At 37.4% G+C, this 26,829-nt stretch overlaps 1 protein-coding gene and 1 pseudogene across 17 annotated transcripts in view; one reads left to right on the plus strand and one right to left on the minus strand.

The window, feature by feature from the left end:
- THOC2 (THO complex 2) overlaps positions 1 to 26,829 on the minus strand; it is a 143,435-nt gene that overhangs the window by 53,217 nt on the left and 63,389 nt on the right. For all 17 annotated transcript variants that reach the window (XM_036270266.1, XM_036270257.1, XM_036270261.1 and 14 more), the window contains 4 exons: positions 15,524 to 15,616; positions 12,307 to 12,462; positions 11,533 to 11,705; positions 9,891 to 10,086 (listed from right to left, as the gene is read on the minus strand). In XM_036270266.1, coding sequence (XP_036126159.1) covers positions 9,891 to 10,086; positions 11,533 to 11,705; positions 12,307 to 12,462; positions 15,524 to 15,616 — 618 coding nt within the window. The remainder of the gene's footprint in view (positions 1 to 9,890; positions 10,087 to 11,532; positions 11,706 to 12,306; positions 12,463 to 15,523; positions 15,617 to 26,829) is intronic.
- Positions 6,079 to 6,326, plus strand: LOC118635614 (annotated as a pseudogene).

The raw sequence follows: 26,829 nt of genomic DNA on the forward strand, positions 1-26,829 counted from the left end.
CTTGCGAAGGCGCGAGACGGGGGCTGGGAGCCCACGGTCAGCAGCTCCCCAGCGGCCTTAGCTAGGAGCAGTGCTCTTGGGTTAAACTCCCAAGAGGCTCCACAGCACAGAGCCAGGACAGAGGATAAAATAGCCACAGACACTCACCTGGGGCTCCGGCAGAGGGAGGGTAGACTGAACTGGCACTGTGTCGGGACACTCGGGATTTGGAGGGCACTCAGAGCTTTTGCTGGGTTGCTGCCACGCAGGACACTGGCCATATTGCTCCTTCCCAGGGCTCTGGGGAGAGGCAGCAGCCCCTCCCTCGGAGATCCAGCCCCACCCTGTGGGCCATTGATGTGCTAATTGAAGCTCATTAACAACCAGCATCTGCCCCACCCTTGAGAAATCCCCTTACACTGAGCACCTGAGGGAGTTTTTCAATCAACTGACAACCCAAAACTCATCAAGTAACCTCCACTGCTAGCCTCCAGGCAAAAAGCTAGAAGATAACAGTACCTTTCATGGGTTAGCAACTTTAACCAGGAAAGTAAGACTTGACAGTGGTGTTTAATGTGGGTCGTCCCTCGCTCATCTTAAACCCAGGAGAGGGAGTCACAAACATCAGAACACCAACACCCACAGGGAAAACTTGACAGGCTCCAAAGCCCACTGTGATAGCCAAAATGGTGAAACACAGAAACAGAAGCCAAATGAAAGAGCAAGAAACCTCCACCAAAGATGAGATCAATGTGGAGCAGTTAGGCATGTTAACAGAGCTAGAATTCAGAGCCATGATCTAGAGGAAACTCAATAGCATGAGTAAGGACATAGAGACGCTGAAAATAAGCCAACTGGAAATTAAAAACCATCAAGAAGAGATAAAAAATGATATATCAGAAATGAAAAACACATTAGAAGGTTTAAAAAGCAGAGTAGAAGAAGCTAAGGACCGGATCAGTGAATTAGAAGACAGGGTAGAAAAAATCAACCAATCAGAAAACCAAAAGGAAACAACGATTAAAAAAACAGGAAGACGGCTTAAGAGAACTGTGGGACAACTGGAAACGTAAAGCTGGGATAGCAATACTCATATATGATAAAATAGATTTCAAAATGAAGACTATAACTAGAGACAAAGAAGGCCACTACATAATATTGGAAGGATCTATCCAAGGGAAAGATATAACTTTGGTAAATATATATACACCCAATATAGGAGTATAAACATATATTAAAAAATCTTATGGAGGACTTCAAAGGAGAAATCAACAGCAATACAATAATAGCAGGGGACTTCAATACCCCGCTGACATCACTGAATAGATCTTCCAGACAAAATATTAACAAGGAAACACAGACTCTACATGAAGGGCTATATCAAATGGATTTAATAGATATCGACAGAGAATTACACCCCAAAACTACAGAATTCACATTCTTCTTAAGTGCACACGGGACATCCTCAAAGATACACCACATGTTAGGCACAAACTAAGTCTCTACAAGTTCAAGAAGATTGAAATCATATCAAGCATCTTCTCAGATCACAATGGCATGCAAACAGAAATTAATTGCAACAAGAACATGCACAGACATTTGAAAACATGGAGGCTAAATAGCATGTCATTGAACAATGAATGGGTTACCATGGAGATCAAGGCAGAAATTAAACCCTCCTAGAAAATGAAGACACAACAACACAAAATCTATGGGATGCAGCGAAAGCAGTTCTGAGAGGGAATTTCTTAGCACTACAGGCCTACTTCAAGAAGCAACAAAAACTTCTAATAGACTATCTAACCTCACAACTTAAAGAACTAGAAAGCAAACAGAAAGAAAACCCCAAAGCAGAAGGAAGGAAATAGTAAAGATCAGAACAGAAATAAATGACATGGAGACCAAAAAAAAAAAAAAACAATTCAAAGGATCAATGAAACAAAGAGCTGGTTTTTCGAAAAGATAAACAAGATTGATGAACCCTTAGCTAGAGTCACCAAGAAACAAAGAGAGAGAAACCAAATACACAAAATCAGAAATGAAAGAGGAGAAATAATAACTGATACCACAGAAATACAACGGATTGTTAACGAATATTATGAACAATTATATGGCAACAAATTTGACAATCTAAACAAAATGGACAAATTTCTAGAAACACATCGTCTCCCAAAAGTGAACCGGTAAGAGATAGAAAACATGAACAGACCAATAAGAACAAAAGAAATTGAAGATGTAATCAAGACTCTCCCAGGAAACAAAAGCCCAGGCCTGGACAGCTTAAAAAGGGAATTTTACCTAAAATTCAAAGAACTAATACCCATTCTCCTCAAACTTTTTCAAAAAATTCAAGAAGAAGGAAGACTTCCAAACACGTTCTATGAGGCCAGCATAATTCTAATTTCAAAACCAGAAAAAGACACTACAAAGAAACAAAACTACAAGTCATTATCCCTGATGAACATAGACGCCAAAATCCTGAACAAAATACTAGCAAATCAGATACAGCAATACATCAAAAAAATTATTCACTATGACCAAGTGGGATTCATTCCAGGGATGCAAGGCTGGTATAATATTGGCAAATCAATAAATGTGATACACCACATAAACAAAATGAAGAATAAAAACCACATGATCATATCAATAGATGCTGAAAAAGCATTCAACAAAATCCAGCATCCATTTCTGATTAAAACGCTCAGCAATGTGGGAACAGAGGGATCATATCTCGACATAATAAAGGCCATATATGAAAGACCTACAGCCAACATCATACTCACTGGGCAGAAACTAAAAACATTTCCATTAAGAACAGGAACAAGACAGGGATGTCCACTTTCGCCACTCTTATTTAACATAGTACTGGAAGGCTTAGCCACAGCAATCAGACAGGAAGAAAGAATAAAAGAAATCCAAATTTGAAAGGAGGAAGTGAAACTGTCATTATTCGCAGATGACATGATACTATATGTAGAAAACCCCAAAGACTCCATCAAAAATTTACTAGACTTAATAAATGAATTTGGCAAAGTAGCAGGATACAAAATTAACGTCAAAAAATAGATGGCATTCTTATACTCCAATGATGAACTCCCAGAAAGAGAAACCAAAAAACCAATCTCATTTACCATCGTGGCAATAAAATTAAGATACCTAGGAATAAACTTAACCCAAAGAAATAAGGGACCTATTAGCAGAAAACTACAAGTCATTGTAAAGAGAAATAGAGGGAGATATAAAAAGGTGGAAGCACATACCCTGTTCATGGATTGGAAAAATTAACATCATTAAAATGTCTATACTACTCAAAGCAATCTTTGGATTCAGTGCAATTCCCATCAAAATATCAACGACACACTTCACAGAACTAGAACAAATACTTCCAAAGTTTATATATGGAACCAAAAAAGACCTCGAATAGCCACAGCAATTTTGAAAAATAAGAACAAAGTAGGAGGGATCACAATACCCAGATATCAGGTTATACTAACAAAGCCACTGTAATCAAAACAGACTGGTACTGGCACAAGAACAGGCACATAGACCAATGGAAAAGAACAGAGAAGCCAGAAATGGACCCAACACAATATGCTCAATTAATATTTGACAAATTTGGCAAGAGCATACAGTTGGGTAAAGACAGCCTCTTTAATAAATGGTGTTGAGAATATTTGACAGCTAAATGCAAAAAAATAAAACTAGATCATCAACTACACCATACACAAGAATAAACTCAAAATGGATCAAAGACTTAAATGTGACTCGTGAATCCATAAAAATCCTAGAAGAAAATGTAGGCAACAAAATTTCAGACATCATACACAGCAGAATTTTTAGTGACACATCACCTAAGGCAACAGAAACAAAGAAAATGAACACATGGGACTACATCAAACTCAAAAGCTTCTGTACAGCAAAAGATACAATCATCAAAATGGAAAGGCAACCCACAATATGGGAGAACATAACTGCCAATGATACATCAGATAAGGGGTTAATTTCCAATATATATAGAGTGCTCATACAGCTCAACAAAAGGAAGACAAAGAACCCAGTTAAAAAATGGACAGAGGAACTAAATAGACACCTCTGCAAACAGGACATACAAATGGCTAAGAGACATATGAAGAAATGCTCAACTTCACTAATCATCAGAGAGATGCAAGTTAAAACAACTATGAGGTATCACCTCACACCTGTCAGAATAGCCGCCATTAAAAAATCATCAAACAACAAGTGTTGGCGAGGGTGTGGAGAAAAGGGGACTCTAGTACACTGCTGGTGGGAATGCAGACTGGTGCAGCCACTATGGAAAACACTATGGTGTTACCTCAAAAAATTTAAAATTGTACTGCCATTTGACCCAGTGATCCCACTTCTAGGAATATACCCTAAGAAGCTTGAAACATCAATCAGAAAGAATATATGTACCCCCATGTTTGTAGCAGCACTATTTACAATAGCTAACATCTGGAAACAGCCCAAATGTCCATCAGTAGACGAATGGATAAAAAAGCTGGTATATATACACAATGGAGTACTATGCAGCTGTAAGAAAGGAAGATCTCTTATATTTTTAGAGGACATGGAGGGATCTGGAAAGTATTATCCTAAGCGAAACAAGCCAAACAAATGTAAGTATCATATGATCTCACTTATCTGTGAAATATAATGAACATAACAGTCTGAGAAATGGGGTAGACCCAGAGACATGGAAGTGGGGTACAGACTGACAATCCCCAGAAGAGGGGGTGGTGGGGGAGAGATAATCCACAGAACTTATATGCATGTATGCATGAACAATGGACATGGACAACAAAGCTGGGGACAGGGCGGGGAGGGATGGGGGAATCAGTTGTGGAAAAAGGCGCAACATAAAAAATATATATTATGAATGTATTCCTTTGAAGATAAATATTCAGTGTTCTTTAAAGATGATCTACAAATTATTTTGTCTGATGTCATTGGGAAAATTGGCATTATTCAACTCATGCTGTAAAACTCATTTTCCCTTGTCCTCCAATGCTCAATGTAAAGAAAATAAAGCTGCAGAGTTATCACATTAAAAAATTAAGAAATATATACATACACACACACACACAATCAGAGAGGTAAATGGTTACTAATAATTATAGGCCAAAAGAGTAGTCTCTTAAGAGGTAGCTGGGCCCTGGCCAGTTTGGCTCAGTGGTTAGAGCGTTGGCCTGCGGTCCAGAGAGACCCGGGTTCGGTTCCCGCTGAGGGCACGTACTTCGGTTGTAGTTTGTCCCCGGCCCTGGTTGGTCGTGCGGGTGGCAGCCACTCGATGTGTCCCTTCATGTCGATGTTTCTCTCTCTCTCTCTCTCCCTTCCTCTCTCTATCTGTACAAAAAATGGAAAAAATATCCTCAGGTGAGGATAAAAAAAAAAAAAAAAAAAAGAGGTAGCTGGTATAGGTAAATAAGATAATTTCTAAAAATATACATAATTTATATATACAATCAACCCCAAGCTTATAAATGAGAGATCTGTTAAAGACGTTTCAATGTAAATACTTTATTTGGAAGTACGGTCACATTCTCACTTTAAAAATCAATTTTTTAAACCCTGGTTAAATGCCTAGATAGACAGCCTTTAAACATATATATACAGAAATAATTTTCGGGGGCAAAAAATTAACCAAAATTTAAATCAGATTAGTAGACCGATTCACTTTTCTTACCACCACCTTAGCAATGAGAGAAGATATATTTCTTCCCACACTGTGATCAAAATAAATATTTTTCTCTTCTCTTTTGCCCTTCTACCTCTGCAAAAATAGACTAGAGTTAGGGGGAGGCATCAGGCACAACTGTGATAGAACAGAGGTACAGGAGGGCTGCAATGGAGATGGTGGAGAGGAAGGATGACAGGTCTAGCAGCCATGTATCTTGGTAACAATACCATATATGTTTATGCATATGTCTATATATACACAGGGCTTCCACAAGTTGCATGTTTGACCTTCTGCTTACAAGTTTATGATACTTATTGCCAAAGAAAGACTTTCAAAAGAAGAGGTCAGAACATTAAGATTTTCAACTAGTTTTCTGGCAGTGACGACCTCCCCATGACAATATGCCTCTCACTAAGAATCTCCTTCATCCTTCTCCAGAAGAGAATAGGAAACACAAGAAGAAGCACCTGGTGCAGAGCCCCAGGGCCTGCTTCATGGATATTAAATGCCCAGGTTGCTATAAAATCACCGATTTTAGCCCTGCACAAACAGCAGTTATGTGTGTTGGTTGCTCTACTGTCCTCTGTCAGCCTACAGGAGGAAAAGCAAGGCTTACAGAGAATGCTCCTTCAGAAGGAAGCAGTACTAAAAGCACTTCAAATCATGATGAGTGGAGCCCTGGCCGGTTTGGCTCAGCGGTTAGAGCGTCGGCCTGCGGTCCTGAGAGACCTGGGTTCGGTCCCCGCTGGGGGCGCGTACCTCGGTTGCAGTTTGTCCCCGGCCCTGGTCGCTTGTGTGGGTGGAAGCCACTCGATGTGTTCCTTTCACATCGATGTTTCTCTCTCTCTCTCTCTTCCTTACTCCACCTGAACAAAAAATGGAAAAATGTCCTTGGGTGAGGATTTAAAAAAAAGATGAGTGGGGAACTATCCCGATAAACACATTTTGGATACAATAAAAATTTTCTTTCAACTAAAAAGAATAGCATTAGTGGGTTAAAGTAAGATGAGAAAGAGGCAGTTTACACTGTCCCAAAGTATCTCCCCACAAGATACATATTAACAACTAAGGGGAAAAGAATGGAGAATCCTGGCAGTCATCACCTTAACCAAGTGATCAATAAATATCACCAGTAATGAACCAAGTTTACTTCACCTGATTCCTAATATGATACACTGGGAAATATAAAACCTTTTTTCATTGAATAGGTACTAGTTAACATGACTCATCCTTTTCAGATTATAAGGATCAAGATAATGAGCCCTGGCCTGTTTGGCTCAGTGGTTAGAGCGTCGGCCCGCAGACCAGAGTCCCGGGTTCAGTTCGTCCCTGTCCCCGGTTGGGGTCATGTGGGTGGCAACCAGTCGATGTGTCTCTCACATCAATGTTTCTCTCTCTTCCTCCCTCTCTCCCTCCCACTCTATCTGAAATAAAAAAATAAAACAATAAAAATAAAAAGGATCAAGATAATGAAACACTGTTAGTCATCCTTTTATATAAATGTTATATAATAAATGACATTAGATTGCACATATAAGTGAGATCGTGTGATACTTGTCTTGATAACTGGCTTATTTCGCTTCACATAATACTCTCCAGGACCCTCCATGCTGTCTCAAAGGGTAAGAGATACTTCTTTTTTGCAGCTGCATAGTATTCCATTTTGTAAATGTACCACAGCATTTTTATCCACTCATCTACAAAAGGGCACTTGGACTTTTTCCAGATCTTAGTAATTGTAAACAGTGAAGCTATGAATATTAGGGTGCATATATTCTTTCTGATTAGTGTTTCGGGATTCATAGGATATATTCCTAGAAGTGGAATCACTGGGTCAAATGTCAGTTCCATTTTTAATTTTCTGAGGAAAAGTCCACACAGTTTCCTGTATTGGCTGCACCAGTCTGCATTCCCACCAGCAGTGCATGAGAGTACCCTTTTCTCCACATCCTCAATGGCACTTGTTGTTTGTTGATTTGTTGATGGTGGCCATTCTACAGGTGTAAGGTGATACCTCATTGTCATTTTAATTTGCATCTCTCTGATGATTAATGACTTTGAATATTTTTTTATGTCTCTTGGCCATCTCTATGTCTTCTTTGGAGAAGTGTCTACTGAGGTCCTTCGCCCAATTTTTAGTTGGATTCTTTGTCTTCCTTTTGTTAAGCTGTATCAGTTCTTTATGTATTTTGTAAATTAACCCCTTATCTGATGTATCATTGGCAAATATATTCTCTCCAACAGTGGGATCCCTTTTTATTTTGCTGATGGTTTCTTTTGATGTACAGAGGTTTTTATTTTGTTGTAGTCCCATTTGTTTATTTTTTCCTGTTTTTCTTGCCCCTAGGCGATATATTGGTGAAAATTCTGCTACATGAAATTTCTGAGATTTTGCTGTCTATGGTTTCCTCTAAGATTTTTATGGTTTCACGACTTATATTTAAGTTTTTTATCCATTTTGAGTTTATTCTTGTGTATGGTGTAAGTTAAGACATGAAAAGATGCTCAACATCACTGATCATCAGAGAAATATAAATTAAAAGCACAAAAAGTACATACTCATTAGAATGGCTAAAATTTAAAAGACTGACAATTCCAAGTGTTATCATGGCTATGAAGCAACTGTAAGTCATACACAGTGCTTGCAAGAATATAAAATGGTCATACATGTTGAACAGTTTGGCAAAAAGATTTAAAAAAAAAACCCACTTATCCATATGACCCAGCAATCCCATTCCTGGGAAAATAAAACATGTGCCCCCCCACCCAAAGACTTGTACAAGAATATTCATAGCAACTTTACTTATAATAGCCCCCATCTAGAAACAACCCAAATGCCCATCAACTGGTGAATAGATAACTCTGGTTATGTCCATACAATGAAATAGCATTTGGCAATAAAGGAAGGTCTGACATGTGCAACAATTTGGAATAATCTCAAAAGCATTAAGTGGAATAAAAACAGACAGAAAATAGTACATTCTGTACAATTCTATTTATATGAAGCTCTAGAAAAAAGCAAAACTACAGTGACAGAAAGCCTATCAGTGGTTGCCAGAAACCAAAAATAAAAGGAGGGAATTGACAGCAAAAGGGGAAAGAGGGAACTTTCTAGGGTGATGAAAATATTCTATATCATGATTATGAGGGTGGGTACATAACTGTATACATTTGTCAAGACCCATCAAACTGTACACTTAAAATCGGTGAAGTTTATTGTATATAAATTATAACTCAAAACTGATTTTTAAAAAAATAGCATAAATGGTTATCCCTGAGGTAATGATTAGAGGGGGTAAAGGGAAACTCTGGGGTGCTGGTACTGCTCTGGGTGGTAGACACATGGGTGTTTTAGTTTGGAAACTGTCACTGAGCTGTACGATTATGATTTGTGTACTTTCTGTATGTTTTATTACAATAAAAAGTTTACTTAAAAAAGTAAAACACAAATCCTTAACAGTCTGAGGTTCAAGCGACTTCATACAAATAATGACAATGATTCAAAACAGCAGCCAAGAAAATAACAGAAAAAGAAAAGCAAGTGGAAAGAATGCTGAGCTAACCACTAATTATAAGAGGATTAAAAAAGAATTCACTTGACCAAAGTATATTTACCATGTAAACCACTTGACTAATAGGCTAGTTAGATATATAGATAGTAAGAGCGAGAGCGTGCGCACGCGCACACGAGCGAGCGAGCGAGATAGCCCTGCCTTGTTTTGCTCAGTGGTCAGAGCATCAGCCCACAGATAGAAGGGTTCAATTCTGGTCAGGGGCAAGTACCTAGGTTGCGGGTTCGATCCCCAGCCCCAGTCAGAGTCATGCAAAAGGTAAACAAATGATCTCTCTCTCTCTCTCTCCCCCCGCTTTTTCTCCCTCCCTCTCCCTTCCACTCTCTCTCAAAATCAATGGAAAAATTGAGAAATTTTTTCCTCAGGTGAGAATTAACACACAAGAAAGGATACAGACATAGATATAAAACTATATAGACATACATATACTCTCTATATATCTATATATCTGTATGTGTGTGTATATATATACACACATACATGTATATAAATAGTTAGGACACAATGGACTTTCCCCAAACCTTACTCAATATAACCTTTTCTTAGAGATCACTTTTTTTTCAATTTCTAGACATACACATAACACAAATATACTCATTCCAAAATTTAATTTTCTACTTAAAAGAAAAAATTTTACTAACCTCCTTCATAAATGATTTGCCTATGCGCACCACTTTTGCAAATAAAATGGGATCGTGAGAAAGGTGAGGACCAAGGTAACAGAACATATTGAAGACATCTCTCCTCAAATCTTCAAAGCTCTCTGCTTGTTTTGGTGCTCTCTTATTTTGCAAAGCATTAACAGGTGAGCCTTTAGCACCTTTAGGAACGCCAACTCTATAAAAAGAAGCAAAATTTATATGTATACTATACAATACCTCATTTCAAGTTAACATAATCATATTAAAAATAAAATATTTCTTGCTCATATTTGTTTTCTGTATTTCAATTGTGCCTAACTTTATAATACCAGCTAATTTAACTGGTAGAAAAAGACAAAAAGAAGAGTCACTTTAAAAAAATCAGAGCTCAGAGGACAATGCTTCAAATTAACTGCATAAAAAAAAGAAATCAGAAAAATGCATATTCCAAGGAACATTTACAAAACATACATCATATGAATTTGTTTTTAGTTAAGCTCAGCCACTATCAGGAAAATGAATATGGGAGCCCTGGCTGGTGTGGCTCAGTTGGTTGGCGTGTAGTCCCATACACCAAAAGGTAGCAGGTTCGATTCTGGTCAGGGCATATACCCAGGTTTCAGGTTCAATCCTAAGTTGGGGCATGTACTGGAGGCAACTGATCAATGTTTCTCTCTCACATCGATGTTTCTCTCTCTCTCTAAAATCAATAAAAATACATATCCTTGGGTGAGGATTAAAAAACAAACTCAAAATGGATATGGGAATGGGGAATAAGAGATGGACCTCAAAGACAGTGGAGATGAAATAAAAAGATATGAATATAACAACACTGATTCAAGTCAATAAGCATTTTTCAATCTGAGTTCCATTACCTAGACCTGGAATGAGGTAGTTTGGTGGAAGAGAAAATGAGCAGCATAATGAAAGAGGGTTTCACACTAAAAAGGACAGCATACCCAGAGTCCTCACCTGCTGAGCAGGTGTCCCACTGTGGAGACACAGGGGTCAGTCTCTGAGAAGAAGCCTTCATGGTCCACAACCCAGGGGGCACTAAAAGCAACAGCCAGCAGCTATGCATGAAAGGCTGGAGCTTTTGAGGCAGGCTGAAGCCAGAACTACTGCCAATACTGCTCTCAAGTATCCTAAACGTGGGTTGAACTAGAGGACTGGTCAACACAGTAACTAGAGATGATGAGAGAGGCTGCACTACCAATTTCTAGAACAGCAGGGAGAGATAAGGCAAGCAGAGAAGCAAGGTCCTCACTCAGAGCCACTCAACCCAGGATAGAAGAAAATTACACTAAGTAAAAGCCTTAGAAATTTTCTGCCCCTAAAAGAGAGGAAAGTCAAAAACAGAAGAATAGAGTCTTCATTCTCAACGGGGCAATCCCAACCTAGAAGTCCAACTTATAGTTTTTAGATTATACTATAGCACACATTCTCCAATACCTGGTCTAGACATTAGGAGACAAATCACTGATTAACACATATCAGACTGATACACTATGAATAGTTCTTATCTTCTGAAAAACATACTAAAAGACATGCATGGTTTGAGGAGTCAATATAAATATGCAGGTTTTATCATAGTCCTAAACTATTTCTACCTCTGTGATTAGTAAAGCATACAGTAACATACCTTCGGTAGAGAGGCTCAATAGTTATGTGAATGAGCTTGCAAATAGCAAGAGCTATTAGCTTATGTGAAGCAGCATAGTATGGAGGCATCTGATCCATAATGTTCTGTGCATGCTGCCAATCACCAATCTTTAATAAGGCTTCCAACAAACCAAGTTTTTGGTTGTCAGGTGGCTAAAATGAATAATTACAGCAAAGATACTCAGAATATGGATATCAATAAATCTTAATTTTTTTTTCATTTAAAAAAGTGAGCTAAACATAACAATGTATGTTAACAACAGTTGGCATTCATGCATAAGAAATGCAACAGTATTTTCCTCAAAGTACAATCAAGTTTTTAGCTATTGGAAAAAAACAAACGGATTTGCTTTTTCATTTAGCAGATGCAGTGTGACAGTTTACAGACTTGGAATTACACTGAGTTGTACTTAATGTTTTATTGGGCCATGGGGAACCAGAATCCATTCATTTGTGAGAATCCCTTCAGGACTTGAGAGACATTAATATGTATAGCACAAATATAGTCAATATGTTTGTGATTTTATTTAAAATATCATTTTGAAATTTATATTAAATAAATAGCAGCCTCCTTTGGGAAGGTGCCAATCAAATTAAAAGCAAAACCACGTTCGTAAATTAGTATTCCAAAAACCATGTTTCACCACAATCAAAATTAGAAAATTATTCTTCTATAAGTTAATTAACTACTAGCTAAATTTCATAATTCTAAATCCAGAAAACAATGTTAATTTTACTAGAATGAACTATATACCTTTTCCACTTTCTCCTCTTCTTTTTCCTTTTCTTTCTCTCGTTCATCAATTTTTTCGGAAAACAATACAACCATCATAAGTTTTCTAACAATTTGCTTAGCTTCCACAATTTCTCGTTTATGTTCATCCATAATGCAATTATCAGCTGGAAGAAGCTAAAAATTGTTCATTAAAATTTCATAAAACAGCTAATACTATTTGCACATATAAAAAGCAAACCACTTAACTATCAATTGGTAAAACTGTAAATAAGAAGTCTAGCCTACTCATGACCATGATTTCCCTTCTAAATAAGTTCCTCTCCTTTATGTTCTTAAAATATGACAGAGTTAAGTCCCTGAATTTTGTTCACCCTTTAAAATTAGAAAGTAGTTTGAGTTTCATGTCTCCTGTCTGTTAGAGGTCCTAAATTAATATAATATTACGACAGTAGTGTTTACTATTGAATTTATTAGTTTACCCAAGAAAATATGTGCCTCTTCCATTAAAATTATACATTTTCCCTTTAAAGGCCAACTCTAAATTAAATAAAGTACTGCATATGGACCCAATTTGGGACAGGTGAGCTACTAAATTACATAAAGGTAAATTTGATACCTCTAAATAAAAAGTCTCAAGTAGAAAAATTATGAACTTAACATACCACTTTTCATTTTCTAGATATCTATTTGACTTAACTCACAAACTAGTTTCTAGTTTATTATAAAAGAGAAAAGTTGCCCTGGCCGGTTTGGTTCAGCGGTTAGAGCGTCGGCCTGCGGTCCTGAGAGACCCGGGTTCGGTTCCCGCTAAGGGCGCGTACCTCGGTTGCAGTTTGTCCCCGGCCCTGGTCGGTTGTGCGGGTGGCAGCCACTCGATGTGTTCCTTTCACGTCAATGTTTCTCTCTCTCTGTTCCTCTCCCCCCCGCCCCCCCACTCTACCTGAACAAAAAATGGAAAAATGTCCTCGGGTGAGGATAAAAAAAAATAAAATAAAATGAGAAAAGTAATATGCGTACTGTCAATCCTCCATTATGAAAAAGGATCAAGTATCTCAACTACAACCATCTTGTATGAGTGGAAGATGGGTGATATAGACATTTCATAAAATAACCGACACAGCCTAGCTGGTGTAGCTCAGTGGTTGAGCATCAAGCCATGCACCAACAGGTTGCAGGTTTGATTACCAGTCACAGCATACCCAGGTTGTGGGTCAAATCCCCATCAATGTTTCTCTCTCTCACTTTCCCTTCCTCTCTCTCCAAAATCAATAAAGAAAAAAAAAGTAACCCATACAAAGAAAAATATAGTCAACAAACCATTATTTAATAATTTTAACTAGGCACTATAGTGAGCTTTAAAAGAAATGTTCCTGCCCCTAGAAATGCATAAACTATTTCAGTAGCTAAGTCCAATGCAAAGTAACGAATCAGTAAACAATAAAAGGAAACAGTGAAATATTAAACTACATATGGTAGACTTCATCCCATTAGTCAAAAGGGGAGTGGAAGAAAAGTCACTATGGACTGGTACAAGGAGATAAACGAGGCTTTTTCTCATTCTTTATGCTCCCCACTCACAAACTACTTATCTGCCATAGGTCCTTATCTTTTACCATTATAATGGGTGAACTGTACATTTCTTTAGAGTCCTCTCAATTTCTAGTTTTATGTATTTTGAGAATGTTATTAGGTATTTATAAAGTTACAACTGCTATATCTTCATAGTGAACAAAACTTTATTTTTATGAAGTGACTATTTCTTTTCGCCAAAAAAAAGTGTATTTTGTCTAACTATAATAATGTCCCTGGTATATTTTTCCCACACTTTTACTTTCAAACTTTTTTTGTCCCTAAATTTTAGAAGTTTCATGTAAACAATAAACTGGTTTTTAATCCTGTCTGTAAATCTTTGTCACCTTAACAGGAACACTTTAGTCCACCTGCACGTATTGTTAAACTCAAACATATCAGTAATAAATCTATCATCATTTTTTTAGTTTCCATTTGTCCTGCCAGTCAACACTATAAATTTATACCTATGTCTTCAAATTCTCTTTTTTTCTGACCACTTTTCCATGTTCACAGTTTGTACAAGATTCCTCTGTTTTAAATCTTGAATGGCTCTCTACTCCCAACAAGAAAAAATCCAAACACCTTACTTAAGCACTTAAGGCCCTTCACAGTTTAGTCCCATCCTACTTGTCCATACTCATCACTCCTACATATCATCCTTGGCCAACCACTCTGAGCTTCTTGATGTTCTCCTAACATCAAGGAAGCCCTTTAAAATATCCTTCCTTTATGCTCAGTTAATTCTACCTATGAAGCTTCCCACCTTTTAAGCATGGTCAATACCTACTGATCATCAAAATCCTATTTAACATCACTAGTTTGAAAAAGCCTTCCAAAACGCCCCAAACAGAAATGATCACTATTCTGAGCTCCCACAGCACTATGTAAATACCTCCAATAAAGTTCTTATTATATGATGCAAAATGTTTTCTCTCTTGCTTGACTATAATTGCTTCCAAGTCAGAGATCAAGTTTTACTCAACTCTGCAACCACAGTACATAATGACAGCCAAGAAAGTTAGAAAGTGAGCTCCAAGGCATTTTTTGACTGGTTTAAGTTCATAGATATCCTAATGTACAATCTAATAAAACAGAAAGTTCTACACTAAAAACCTAGTTTTTTCAAACTGACACTCTCAACAAATCAAAATTACATACATACTCTTCTACATCCTGGATCCAGCAGTAAAAACACAATACCAGTCATTTATTACCCATTAAAAACACAAGAAAAGCCATTAAAAAATATGTAAAGACTTTCCCATTCATCCTGAATGCCAAAAATTAACATTTTGGGGAGAAGAAAGAACTATCTAGGTAATCCCATATTTCCTATAATTTGTATATAATAAATAGAGAAGCCTAAAGCCACATTGCTTAGAACTTGGCCTCTCTCCCCATGAAATATTCCTTGATAACAATTAAGAACTTCAACGTCAACCTTGAACTCTGTAAGGGTGAGAAAAGGTATTCCATTTCCACAGTTTGTAAAAGAATTAAAGTCATTCAGTTTATACATACAAACTAATAATAATATTAGGGCTTCAAAAATTAAGACTTGAGAGCCTAGGAACAATCTTGGAGTGCATTATATGGCTGCCTACTCCTCTTGCCCACCCCTGGGATGGACAACCAAAAATTCTTAGCAGCCCACTTGACTTACGTGTACATAAAGATCATCTAAATCAATAAGATTAACTTGTAGAAGCACTGCTGCAACTCTGTATAAAGATGAAGGAGTCTCTCCATTTGGTTCCTTAAAAAACAAAAGAAAAGTTTCTACTTAGTACATAAAGTACAACTAAAGTATTCTTTATCTACCAATATTGAAGAAAAATTAGATCAAATAAGTTTCAACAATAAGCTTCATCTGCTCTTCCTGGGAATACACAGCAGATGAATTTGGGACAAACATATTTATGTTGATATCCCTTTTCACATTGGAACATCTTTTGATGAACACAGAGAGTAGTTTTGAAAATGGACACACTTTACAATGCATGCTAATACTTCAATAAAACCTAAAAATTAAACAGAATAGGAAGATTTTATACTGCGTAATATTTAGTTTGAATTTGTTTATGTGCATTTTCTTAACTTGCTTTTTGTTTCAAGTAGTTCTTGGTGGAAACATAGAAACAAGACTGACAAACTTGAAACTACAGAACCAACTGCGTCTGCTTTATACTATTCTCCCTAGTCTCTTATTTCTTGGGTTTTGTGCTAAGTGTATGTGCTTGTCAACTGATTTCTTCTCAAAAACAGGTATCTACACATACTGCACATGGATAAATCAACAGTAAATAAATAAATTAAATAAATGAATAACATGTGGGATGGCCAATTCCAGGCCAGTCCAGTGGACCCTACAAAGAGACAGAAGAATCTCTGAATGCTATCCAGACTTTTTCCCTAATTTTTAAAATGCTTGGAGTCAGATTAATGGAAGAATGAAGTGAGGACAACTGGCAATTACTAAATGGCCAAATGTAAATAAAAAGTAAACAGTGAGCTCAGCCAGTGTGGCTCAGTGGATTGAGCTTTGTCCCATGTACCAAGAGATTGCTAGTTTGATTCCAGGTGAGGGCACATGCCCAGGTTTTGGGCTCAATCCCCAATAGGGGGTGTGCAGGAGGCAGCTGATCTGTGTTTCTATCTCTCTCTCCGGATCCCTTCCTCTCTAAAAAAAAAAAAAAAAAAATCAATAAAACACTTTTTTTTAAAGCAAACAGTGACAATACATGGCCTGCTTCTACTCAACACTGAAAATGAGATCTTTGTAAGTAAGGCTCCCCCTACAATTGTGATAGGTATTATGCACATAGCAAGTGAAGTTAACCAAACCAATAGATAGCATATAAAGACGGCTCTGTTTCCCTGTAGTTTTTTTAAAAAGACACATTTTAAATTTAACAATAGTTTAATTCTAAATGTTTATAAAGGGTTATTTAGTATTAAGACATTATCCAACAAAAACAAAAGATGATTAGGATTTTAGAGTAAACCCACAAAAGCTAACTACCTGACTTAAATTCATCAGGAATACTTTTATTATTCCCAATTACTTCTGTTTAAATGAGCCACTACCAGAAGTCCCAACTACCAGGCCAAGCATCAGCTCCACACTCTGATCCTCATATTGCTCTGCATAATCCCTGTTCTGTACTATCCCACATTTCCACATTCTTGAAAATGTTCCATGGAATCCTCTGGAATTTATGATCCATTCCCAGCAAAACCCCCTACCTCTCCTCTAACTGTTCCCTCCGCCTTCATGCTCAGAGCCTAGCACTCCCTAGGAACACTACACCCACTGCAACCCAGTCAAGTGGTGGTTATTTTCCCCAGATCCCCTAATAACTACTAGGCCCAGAGGTGGGGTATGAGAGTCATCTTTGCTTTTTATAGTTGTATTCAGACTACTCTCCCTTCAACCTCTCTAGTCCACCCAGCTCTTAATTTCCTATCACTCACTATCCTACACAATTGCTGAGATCTGTTTTCATTCATCTGTTGTCAAAGAAGTTGTTTTTAATGATTTCAATGTTTTAAATTCATTGCGATATGTTTTGTGGTCTCTGATAGGATCTAACTTAGAAAATGTTCCATGTACACTTGAGAAGAATATGTAATCTATTATCACTGGATGGGGGTGTGGGGTGTGTGTGTTACGTCTAGTTGGTTTATAGTGCTGTTCAAGTGCTCTATTTGCTTATTATCTTCTGTCTCATTGTCCTATGAGAGTAGGGCATAGAAATGTCCAAAATATTAGTAAAACTGTTTATTTCTCCCTTCAACTCTATTGTTTGCTTAACATATTTTGAGGTTCTATTTGGTGTACATTTGTTTATAACTGCTGTATCTTCTTGATGGGTTGACACTTTTATCAATATATAATGCCCTTTGTCTAATGTAAAAAATGTTACCATATAGTCTATTTTGTCTGATATTAGAATAGTCACCCCAGCTCTCTCCTGGATACTATTTGCACCAGATAGGTATTTCCACACTTTTACTTTCAACATATTTGCATCTTTGGATCTAAAATGAGTCTCTTACAGATAGCATATAGTTGGATAATGCGTTTTATACCTTCTGCTGAACTCTGCCTTTACATTAATGTTTAATCTGTTTATATTTAAAGTAATCATTGACAAGGAAGGACTTCTACCCTTTTGCTAAGTTTTCTATGTCTTATATTAGGTTTTTTTCCTCATTTCCCCTATTACTGACTTCATTTGTGTTTGATTTTACTGGTAGTATACCATTTTGATTTTCTTCTCTTTGCCTTTTATTTTTTAGTTATTTTCTTAGTGGTTACCTAGGGTATTATTATAACTAACATTTTAAACTTATAATAACCTAGTTTGAATTAATACCAATTTAGTTTCAATAGCATATAAAAACTCTGCACCTATACATCTCTATCCCTACCTCTTTTATATCGTTACACTTTGTATCAATTAAATTTATAATTATTGTTTTATTCCTTTGTCTTTTAAATCATATAGGGAAAAAAAGAGCTACAAACCAAAAAATACAACATTGGCTTTTATATTTACTTATAGTTACTTTAACTAGTGTTCTTTATTTCTTCATATGGCTTCAAGTTATTGTTTAGTGACCTTTCATTTCAGCCTGAAGGACTCCTTTTAGCATTTGTTTTAGGGCAAGTCTACTAATGATGAATTCCCCCAGCTTTTATTTGTTTATCTTAGAATATCATAATCTCTCATTTTTGAAGCATAGTTTTTCTGAATATACCAAGAATTCTTGGTTGACAGTTTTATTCTTTCAGCATATATGCCACCATACTGTCTTCCTAAGAGAAATCAGCTATTAATCTTTTGGAGGATCTCTTGTATGCAATGGGCCACATCTACTTTGTTAGTTTTAAAATTCTCTTTGTCTTTGGCTTTCAGCAATTTGACTATAATGTGTGTCCATGTGAATCTCTCGAGTTTTTACTGCTTGGTGTTTGTAGAGCTTCTTAGATGTGTAGTTTCATATCTTTCAACCATTATTTTTTCAAATTACTTTCCATCCCTCTCTTTCTCTTCTGCCTCTGGCACTCATAATGCACATATTGGTACACTTAATGGGTTCCTATAGGTCTCATGGGCTCTGTTCATTTTTCTCCATTTGTTCCTCTTTCTGCTCTTCAGAATGGATAACATCAATTGACTTATCAAGGTGGCTGACTATTTCTTTAGCCTTCTCAAATCTCCTCTTGTACCCCTCTAGTGAATTTTTCATTTCAGTTATTGTACTTTTTTATCCCATAATTTGTCTGGTTTCTTCATTATAACTATTTATTGATTGATTATTATCTTATGAGACAGTGCTTTTGATTTAAATTGTTGTTCTATTTATTTAAATAACTTTATTTAAATTACTGTTCTTACTAAGTCCACTGCCTGGACTTCCTCAGGTATAGTTTCTATTTATTTTTTCTTGTGAATGAGTCATACAGTCAAACCTTGGTTCTCGAAAATCTCCCACCTTAAACAATTCGCTTCTCAACTCGACAATCCCTTCATGCTCATTTATGTATGATCAGTCACACATCTCTTCAGCAACAAAGGAGAGAATGTGCGAGTATGAGTCAGTCTACTGCTAAACTTCACGTAGTTAACATCTCAGGAAACTGTGCTGTGAATATTTTTGTGCTTTGCTTTTGTTGCTGCTTATTATTAAAATTTCATTTCGTACTGTACATTTCATTTCATTTTTGATAAATTTTCATTTGTATTTCATGTCCTTTTTGTTTTTAAAGTATTTATTTGTAGAATAAACAGTACATTAGATATGTACTATATATAAGAAAGAAAACAGAATCATTTGGGGGGTCTGAAGTGGATTAATTCAATTTACATTATTTGTAATAGGAAAAAAATTATTCAATTTTTGAACAGCCTTCCAGAATTAATGAAGTTTGAAAACCGAGGTCCCACTGTATTTTGTTTCTTTATACACCTCATTATTTCTCATTGAAAACTGGACATTTTGAATATTATGGAGCACCTCTGAAAATCAGATTCTGCACCCTCTCTGGGGTTTATTGATGCTGCTTATTGTAGGTTATTGTTTTTCTCTTGATTGTTTAGTGACTTTTCTAAACTCATGTAAAGTCTGTATTATTGTCATGTATGGCCACTGAGATCTAAGTTGTTAGCTTAGTGGTCAGCTAGTGTTTTAAGTTTTCTTAGAGGTCCAAAGGCCCAGAAAAAAAATGCTCTTCAACTCTTTGCATATTGGCTGTGTGTGTGTGTGTTAGAGCACTACTCAGTAGTTGGCCAGGCCATTTAATAACTCTGCCTTAGTCTTCACTTCCTATTTGTGCAGAACCTGAGTTGAGGGCCAGCCAAAAGAAACAGCTTAGGATTGTCCCAGCCCTCTTCTGAGCATGCATACATTTCTGAGTACGTACATGGCCTTTTTTTCCCTATTACCCGGTATATTCATCTGCTTTTTAAAAGCTATTATTCCCCCAACATATCTCCTATTCAGCTTCTTCCTTCCCAAGCTTTCAGTCTCTCTATTGATTTTCCAACAGTTGTTTCTTGCTCCAGACAACTAAAGCAAATAGCTGCTAAAGCCAAAATGGTTTGGGCAAAAGCCACCCCAGCCCTGGGGATGCTCCCAGCAAGGCAAAACAAAGACAGGCCCTTGCCCCGGTCCTTCAGGGAGCAGCCAGACAGGTCGAACCCATAGTTCTTTGAAAACAATTCTTTGCATATTCTGGCATTAGCAATCTTCACTAGGAGTGCAGGCTTCTATCTTCATGGCTCCCGTCTATCTGGGTGTAATGGATAGTAGGCAGGCAATTTAAAATGTCACAGTTGTCTCTTATCACAAAGCAGTAGCTCTTTCTTCATCATGGGCTTCCTTTGGTTGTTTTATGATTTTTACTAAATTCCAGAGTTTTGTAAAAGCTGACTGACAGTTTTTGCCAGCTTCTTATTTGCTTTATGGATGGACAGAACTCTGAAGTTCTCCGCTCTGCCATTTTCAGTGGTGTCCTATTGTTGCCATCTATGAAGCCCTGGATCACTGCCCTTCATTTAGCACTGCCCTTCTGATTCACTGTTACCCTCTCCAACTCTATTCCTTTCTTAATTTTTGCATATTTTCAGATACAAGGAAATGATACTTCCATCTTGTTGGTCTTTTGGTTTCTTGAACTTCTCTTCCAAACATCTTCTCTTCTACCTATCCCAGCCATTCACTCCATATCCTAAACTTTAATATTACCAATAGCCACAACCCCTCCAAAATGCCAATCCTATTCTATTTCCATTGTCCATTCACTCTCCCACTCTCCTGTATAACTATTTCCTACCTTCTCTCCAACAATACCACCTCTCATTCTCTCTTTCAGCTGATGACCTTGCTTTCTATTTCAGTGAGAAACCTGGACCAATCAATAGAACTTTTATAAACTCTCACCATCATATCTACCCACCTAACAACTATACCTATATATGCTGCTTTGCCACATATTACAGATGAATTCTCTATGCTCCTATTTAAAGTCAATCCAACTACTTGCCATAAACTCCATTTTCTCTTTCCTACTCAAAACCACTACTCTAATAATTCTTTCCTCTCTCCTGCATCACCAGTTTTCCTCCTTTCATTCAATCATTTCTACTAGCATACAAATGTGTTTCTCTTTCCCATCTTAAAAAAAAACTCTCTTGAGCTCTCCACAGCCCCACTACCACCACTCCAACCCCATTTGTCTATCTTTGTAGCAACCCCTTTATAGGGTTGTGTATTCTCATTGTCTCCAATTCCTCTTTCTCCATTCTGTACCCCAACTCCACCAAAATGGCTAGTTTTGACCTCACTGCTGATAAATCAAATGACTAATTTTTAGTCCTCATCTTAGATGACCTACCAGAGGCATTTAACAGAGTTAATCATTCCTTCTTCCATTTAGCTTCCAAAATTCCATATTCTCTTTGTTTCCCTCTTACCTCATATGTTCCTCCCCTCCTCCCAGGCCCTTTAACATTGAAGTGCCCAAAGGCTTAGCCCTTGGATCTCCTCTATTATCTCTGTTTAGCCAACCCCTGATGATTTCATCCAGTATCACAACTTTAAATATCATCTACACACTTTTGGCACCCACATTTCTATTCTAGCCCAGACTTTTCTCTGGAACACCAGGCCCATACATCCAGTTACTTACTCAACATCTCCACTAGGATTATCTAACAGGTTATCTCAAACTTAACATGTCAAAACTTAATTCCTAATTCCCACCAACAATGCTCCAAATCCATTTCACCTGAAATTTGCCCTCAGTTGATAACACCATCTTTCTAGCTTCTCAAGCCAAAAAAAAAACCCCTTAACTCTACTCTCTCACATTCTGTACCTAATCCATCAGTAAATACAATTGGCTCCATCTTCAAAATATATTCAGAATCCCACCAACTTCCATATCAATTCTTTAAAAACTTAAGTCAAAACAGCCCTGGCCAATTTGGCTCAGCGGTTAGAGCGTCAGCCTGCGGACCAGAGAGTCCCGGGTTTGACTCCCGCTAAGGGCACATACCTCGGTTGCAGTTCATCCCCGGCCCTGGTTGGGTTGTGCGGGTGGCAGCCACTCGATGTGTCCCTTTCACGTCGATGTTTCTCTCTCTTCCTCTCTCTCCCTCCCACTTTATCTGAACAAAAAATGGAAAAATCTCCTCAGGTGAGGATTAAAAAAAAAAAAGAACTTAAGTCAAAATACAAATGCACACTCTTTCTTTTTGTTTGTTGTCTCTCTCTTACACACACTGTTCATGCCATCATTAGAGGTGGCTACTAAAAAAACTCACTTTCTCAAGTAATTAATAGAAAAAGATTAAAGCATTTGTCCTGCCTTTCCAGTAGGAACTGTATTTCAGGGTAACCAAACAACTCAAGTTGATAAGGGACAACTCTTCTTTATAGAATAATAACAGCTAATAAATTTACAAGGCATGATAAAATTAGTAAATCAAGAATTTGAAACCGTAAGGAATTAACTGACTCATGAAAGGATTACCCATGTGTTCTAAACCACTGTAAGGTTGATGAAAAAGTGGGTGTTCAAATGGTACAAAGAATCAAACTGCAGATAACCTGCTGACAAGGGAGGAAGGACCATTGTATAATGGAAGAATCAGAATGTCATCAACTTACTATAACATTAAAAGTCAGACAGATATTAGATGTTATACAATATAAAACATAATGTACAACCCATGAAGTATTTTTGCCATTAAATATTTTACCTGAACATAGTCAAATCAAGCCTTTAGACCTAACTCCAAGTATAAAAGACAGGGGACAAAAAAAAAAAAAAGAAAAACAAAAAACAAATTAATCCAACCATGAAAAAGCAATTAGATAAATTCAAAAGGTGGAATCTTCTACAGAAATAGTCTCTTCAATAAGTCGATCCATGCAGGGGTAGGAAACCTTTTTTCTGCCAAGGGCAATTTGTGTATTTATAACATCATTTGCAGGCCACACAACATTGTCAACTTAAAAATTAGCCTGCTAGCCCTGGCCGGTTTGGCTCAGCGGTTAGAGCGTCGGCCTGCGGTCCTGAGAGGCCCGGGTTCGGTTCCCGCTAAGGGTGCGTACCTCGGTTGCAGTTTGTCCCCGGCCCTGGTCGGTCGTGCGGGTGGCAGTCACTCGATGTGTCCCTTTCACATTGATGTTTCTCTCTCTCTCTCTGTTCCTCTCTCTCCCTCCCGCTCTACCTGAACAAAAAATGGAAAAGTGTCCTCGGGTGAGGATAAAAAAAAAAAAATTAGCCTGCTATATTTGGTCAGGCAAATTTGGTGAGGCATGTGATGTTACCTGGTATTGATTTCGCAGACCTTATATGGCCCACAGGCCAGACGTTCCCCATCCCTGCAATGGGAGATATTCTAATCTAAAAGAATCCTAACCATTAAATACAATGTGTGGTCTTTAACCAGATCATCATTTGACCAAATAAGCTGTAAAATGCATTTGTGTGGAGGACAATTTGGGAAATATAAATATGGTCTGGGTTTATTATATGACAGCAATCTATTTAGGTATGAAATTGGTATCATGGTTAAATAAAAAAAATGCCCTTACTTTTAAAAAGTACAAACTAACATATTTAGGAATAAGCATTCATGATATCTGTAACATAAATTAGTATTTCCAAAAAAGTATACCAACATATTAAAAAACTTACGTCTAGATAATGAAGTTATGGGTATCTAGTATATTACATACTTTTTCCTACATGTTTGAAATGTTCATAAGAAAGTGAAAAAGTAAAAAGAAACAAAATGAAAAAAACTAAGTCAGATCACATCATTCTCCTAACTCAGATTCCTCCACTGGCTTCACCCAGCATCAAAGTCAAAAATTTTGTACTAGCTCTCTGTGATCTGATATAGTCCCTCATCTCTGACCTCATCTCCTACCACTCTCCCACTCAATCACTCTGATCCAGCCACACTGGTCTCCCTGCTGTTCTTCAACACATCAGCATGCTTACACATTGAGACCTTTCTTTGCTTTGGCTATTCTCTTTGTCTGAATATTCTTCTCCAGGTATCTGTACAATTTACACCCTCACATCCCTCATTTCTGTGCTTAAACCTCATCTTCTCAATAAGGTCTACTCTCCCTATTCTATTTAAAATTGCAACCTGCAACTACAGCACTCCCAATCTTCCTTATCCTGCTCTATATTGTTTTTGACCCATCTCACTGTTCAACTTCTAACATATCATATAATTTACTTAGAATGTTGGCATCATAAAGGCAAGAATTTCCATTTGTTTACAGATGTAGCCCCAGCAACTAGAACATTACCTAGCACATAAAAAGGTGTCCAATCAATATTTCTTAAATGAATGTATTTGGATTATAATAGCACCTAACCATGGTACCACTATTACTACTACTGTATTTTTAATTCACAAATCAAGGAGCTATGATATGGGCAAGTCTTCATCTCCCTCCTCTTTCCTGTGGCAAGACAACTCCAGTCAAGTTTGTCTTTTGGTACCCTCACACTTTCTATTACTCCATTCTGCCTGTCCTTTGTACTGTCCCTCATACTCCTTTCACAGTAACCCCTGTTAGGGAAATCAAGCAGATATACCTGTCCAATTTTCCAAAATGATGATATGCTCTAAAACTGCTTATATCTCTTACCACATTTCCAAGTCAAAGCATCCAATATAGCTGATCACAGGTTGAATCTAGAATAAAATCATTCTCACTGACTTCACAGCAGAAATAATTAGCTCTGCCTACAAATCTTAGCATTGTGGGTGTGGGGGGAGATTTTGCACAGCCTGTTAACCCAAATAAGTCCCAACTGGTAAAAATATGGGTTGCAGGCAGGAGTGAATGTTATCAGGTAGTGATGGAAAGAAGGGAGGGTGGAGTAGGACAAGGTGACCATACATGCCCAGGAGCCCATTCCCAGAGTTACATTCTCTAAGTGGTTCTTAATTTCCATGGCTTTCCTTACTTTACCTCCCAGACCACAAATTACCTAAAAACCTTGACGTTTCTTTCCCTGCCCTTAGTGGTCCTTAAGACTATAGATTCTCACAACAAGATAGTTCAGGCAATAGAAACAAGGTAATGGTTTCATACAGAGCAATATGAGGGTTACTCTTTCTAATAACAGGTTACTTCTAAATCAAATGTTTCTTTGTTGGGTAGTTCTTATATAATAAAAAGGCCCATTATCTATTTTAAAAAGGATTATTCCACCCTGGTCGGTTTGGCTTAGCGGTTAGAGCGGTCAACCCACAGATCAGAGTCACGGGATCAATTCTGGTCAAGGACACGTACCTTGGCTGCGATTTGATCCCCAGCCCTGGTTGAGGTCAAGCGGGAGGCAACCAATCGATGTGTCTGTCTCACATCAATGTTTCTCTCTTTCTCCCTCCCTCCCTCCCAACTCTATCTGAAAATCAATGGAAAAATATCCATGAGTGAGAATTAAAAATAAATAAAAAAAATAAGGGATTATTTCAACACTGTCAACCCCCAGGATATTTTAATTCAGCTCAAGTATTACTATTATGAGAAATATTTTCATATAAAAATTTAATTCTAAAACTCACATTCAAGTAACAATACTTGATGTTATGCCATAGGTTATCATTATTCACTGCACTATGCTCTGAAACCTACAGTCTCCAACACCCTAACCTATATTCTAATTAATCATGCCCAAGTTAAATTTCAGTTACCCTGTCACTTTAACAGTTGGTTTCATGTTCTCAAAGTCAAAGCTATCATGGTACTTCTTATTTTATTTTTTCCTTTATTGATTTGAGAGAGGAAGTGAAAGGGAGAGAGAGAGAGAGAAACATCAATGAGAGAACATTGATTGGCCACCTCCTGCATGCTCCCCACTGGGGATAGGGCCCACAACCTAGACATGTGTCCTGACCAGGAAATGAACTGGCGATCTCTTGGTACATGGGTCGATGCTCAATCACTGAACCACACTGGTTGAACTATCGTGGTACCTCTTAAAATGTGATGAAATACTTGAACTTCTCCTCCCCTGTACTAAGAGTAGACTCCCTGGCTTTTGTTAGGAACAGGAACAGCTACCATCACTCATTTTTTAACAAAGGTGAAGTACTCTTGCCCTAAAACCCTGCCATGTGTCTTGTTTGATATCAGAAAGCTATATGCTTTAAGTTCTGATATGATTTCTATTCTGGAGCATCCCAGATTATGAAAAATAAAAGATGCTTAAGCAAAGGCAATAGGTAGTATATTATTTGAGAATCCTAAAAGAAATCGTCTTACTATTCTGAACTTGAGCTCCAGAGGACAGGGACAGACATGCTCCACCAGAGAATCCTCAGTGCCTAGCAAAGCAACAGCATATCATAAACACTCAATAAATGAGGATTTCTTGGCTAGCTGAGTAACCCCAAGCAAGCAGATAAATTAAGAAAG

Source organism: Molossus molossus, unplaced genomic scaffold (assembly GCF_014108415.1).
Source record: "Molossus molossus isolate mMolMol1 unplaced genomic scaffold, mMolMol1.p scaffold_m16_p_2, whole genome shotgun sequence".
Classification (NCBI taxonomy): Eukaryota; Metazoa; Chordata; class Mammalia; order Chiroptera; family Molossidae; genus Molossus; species Molossus molossus.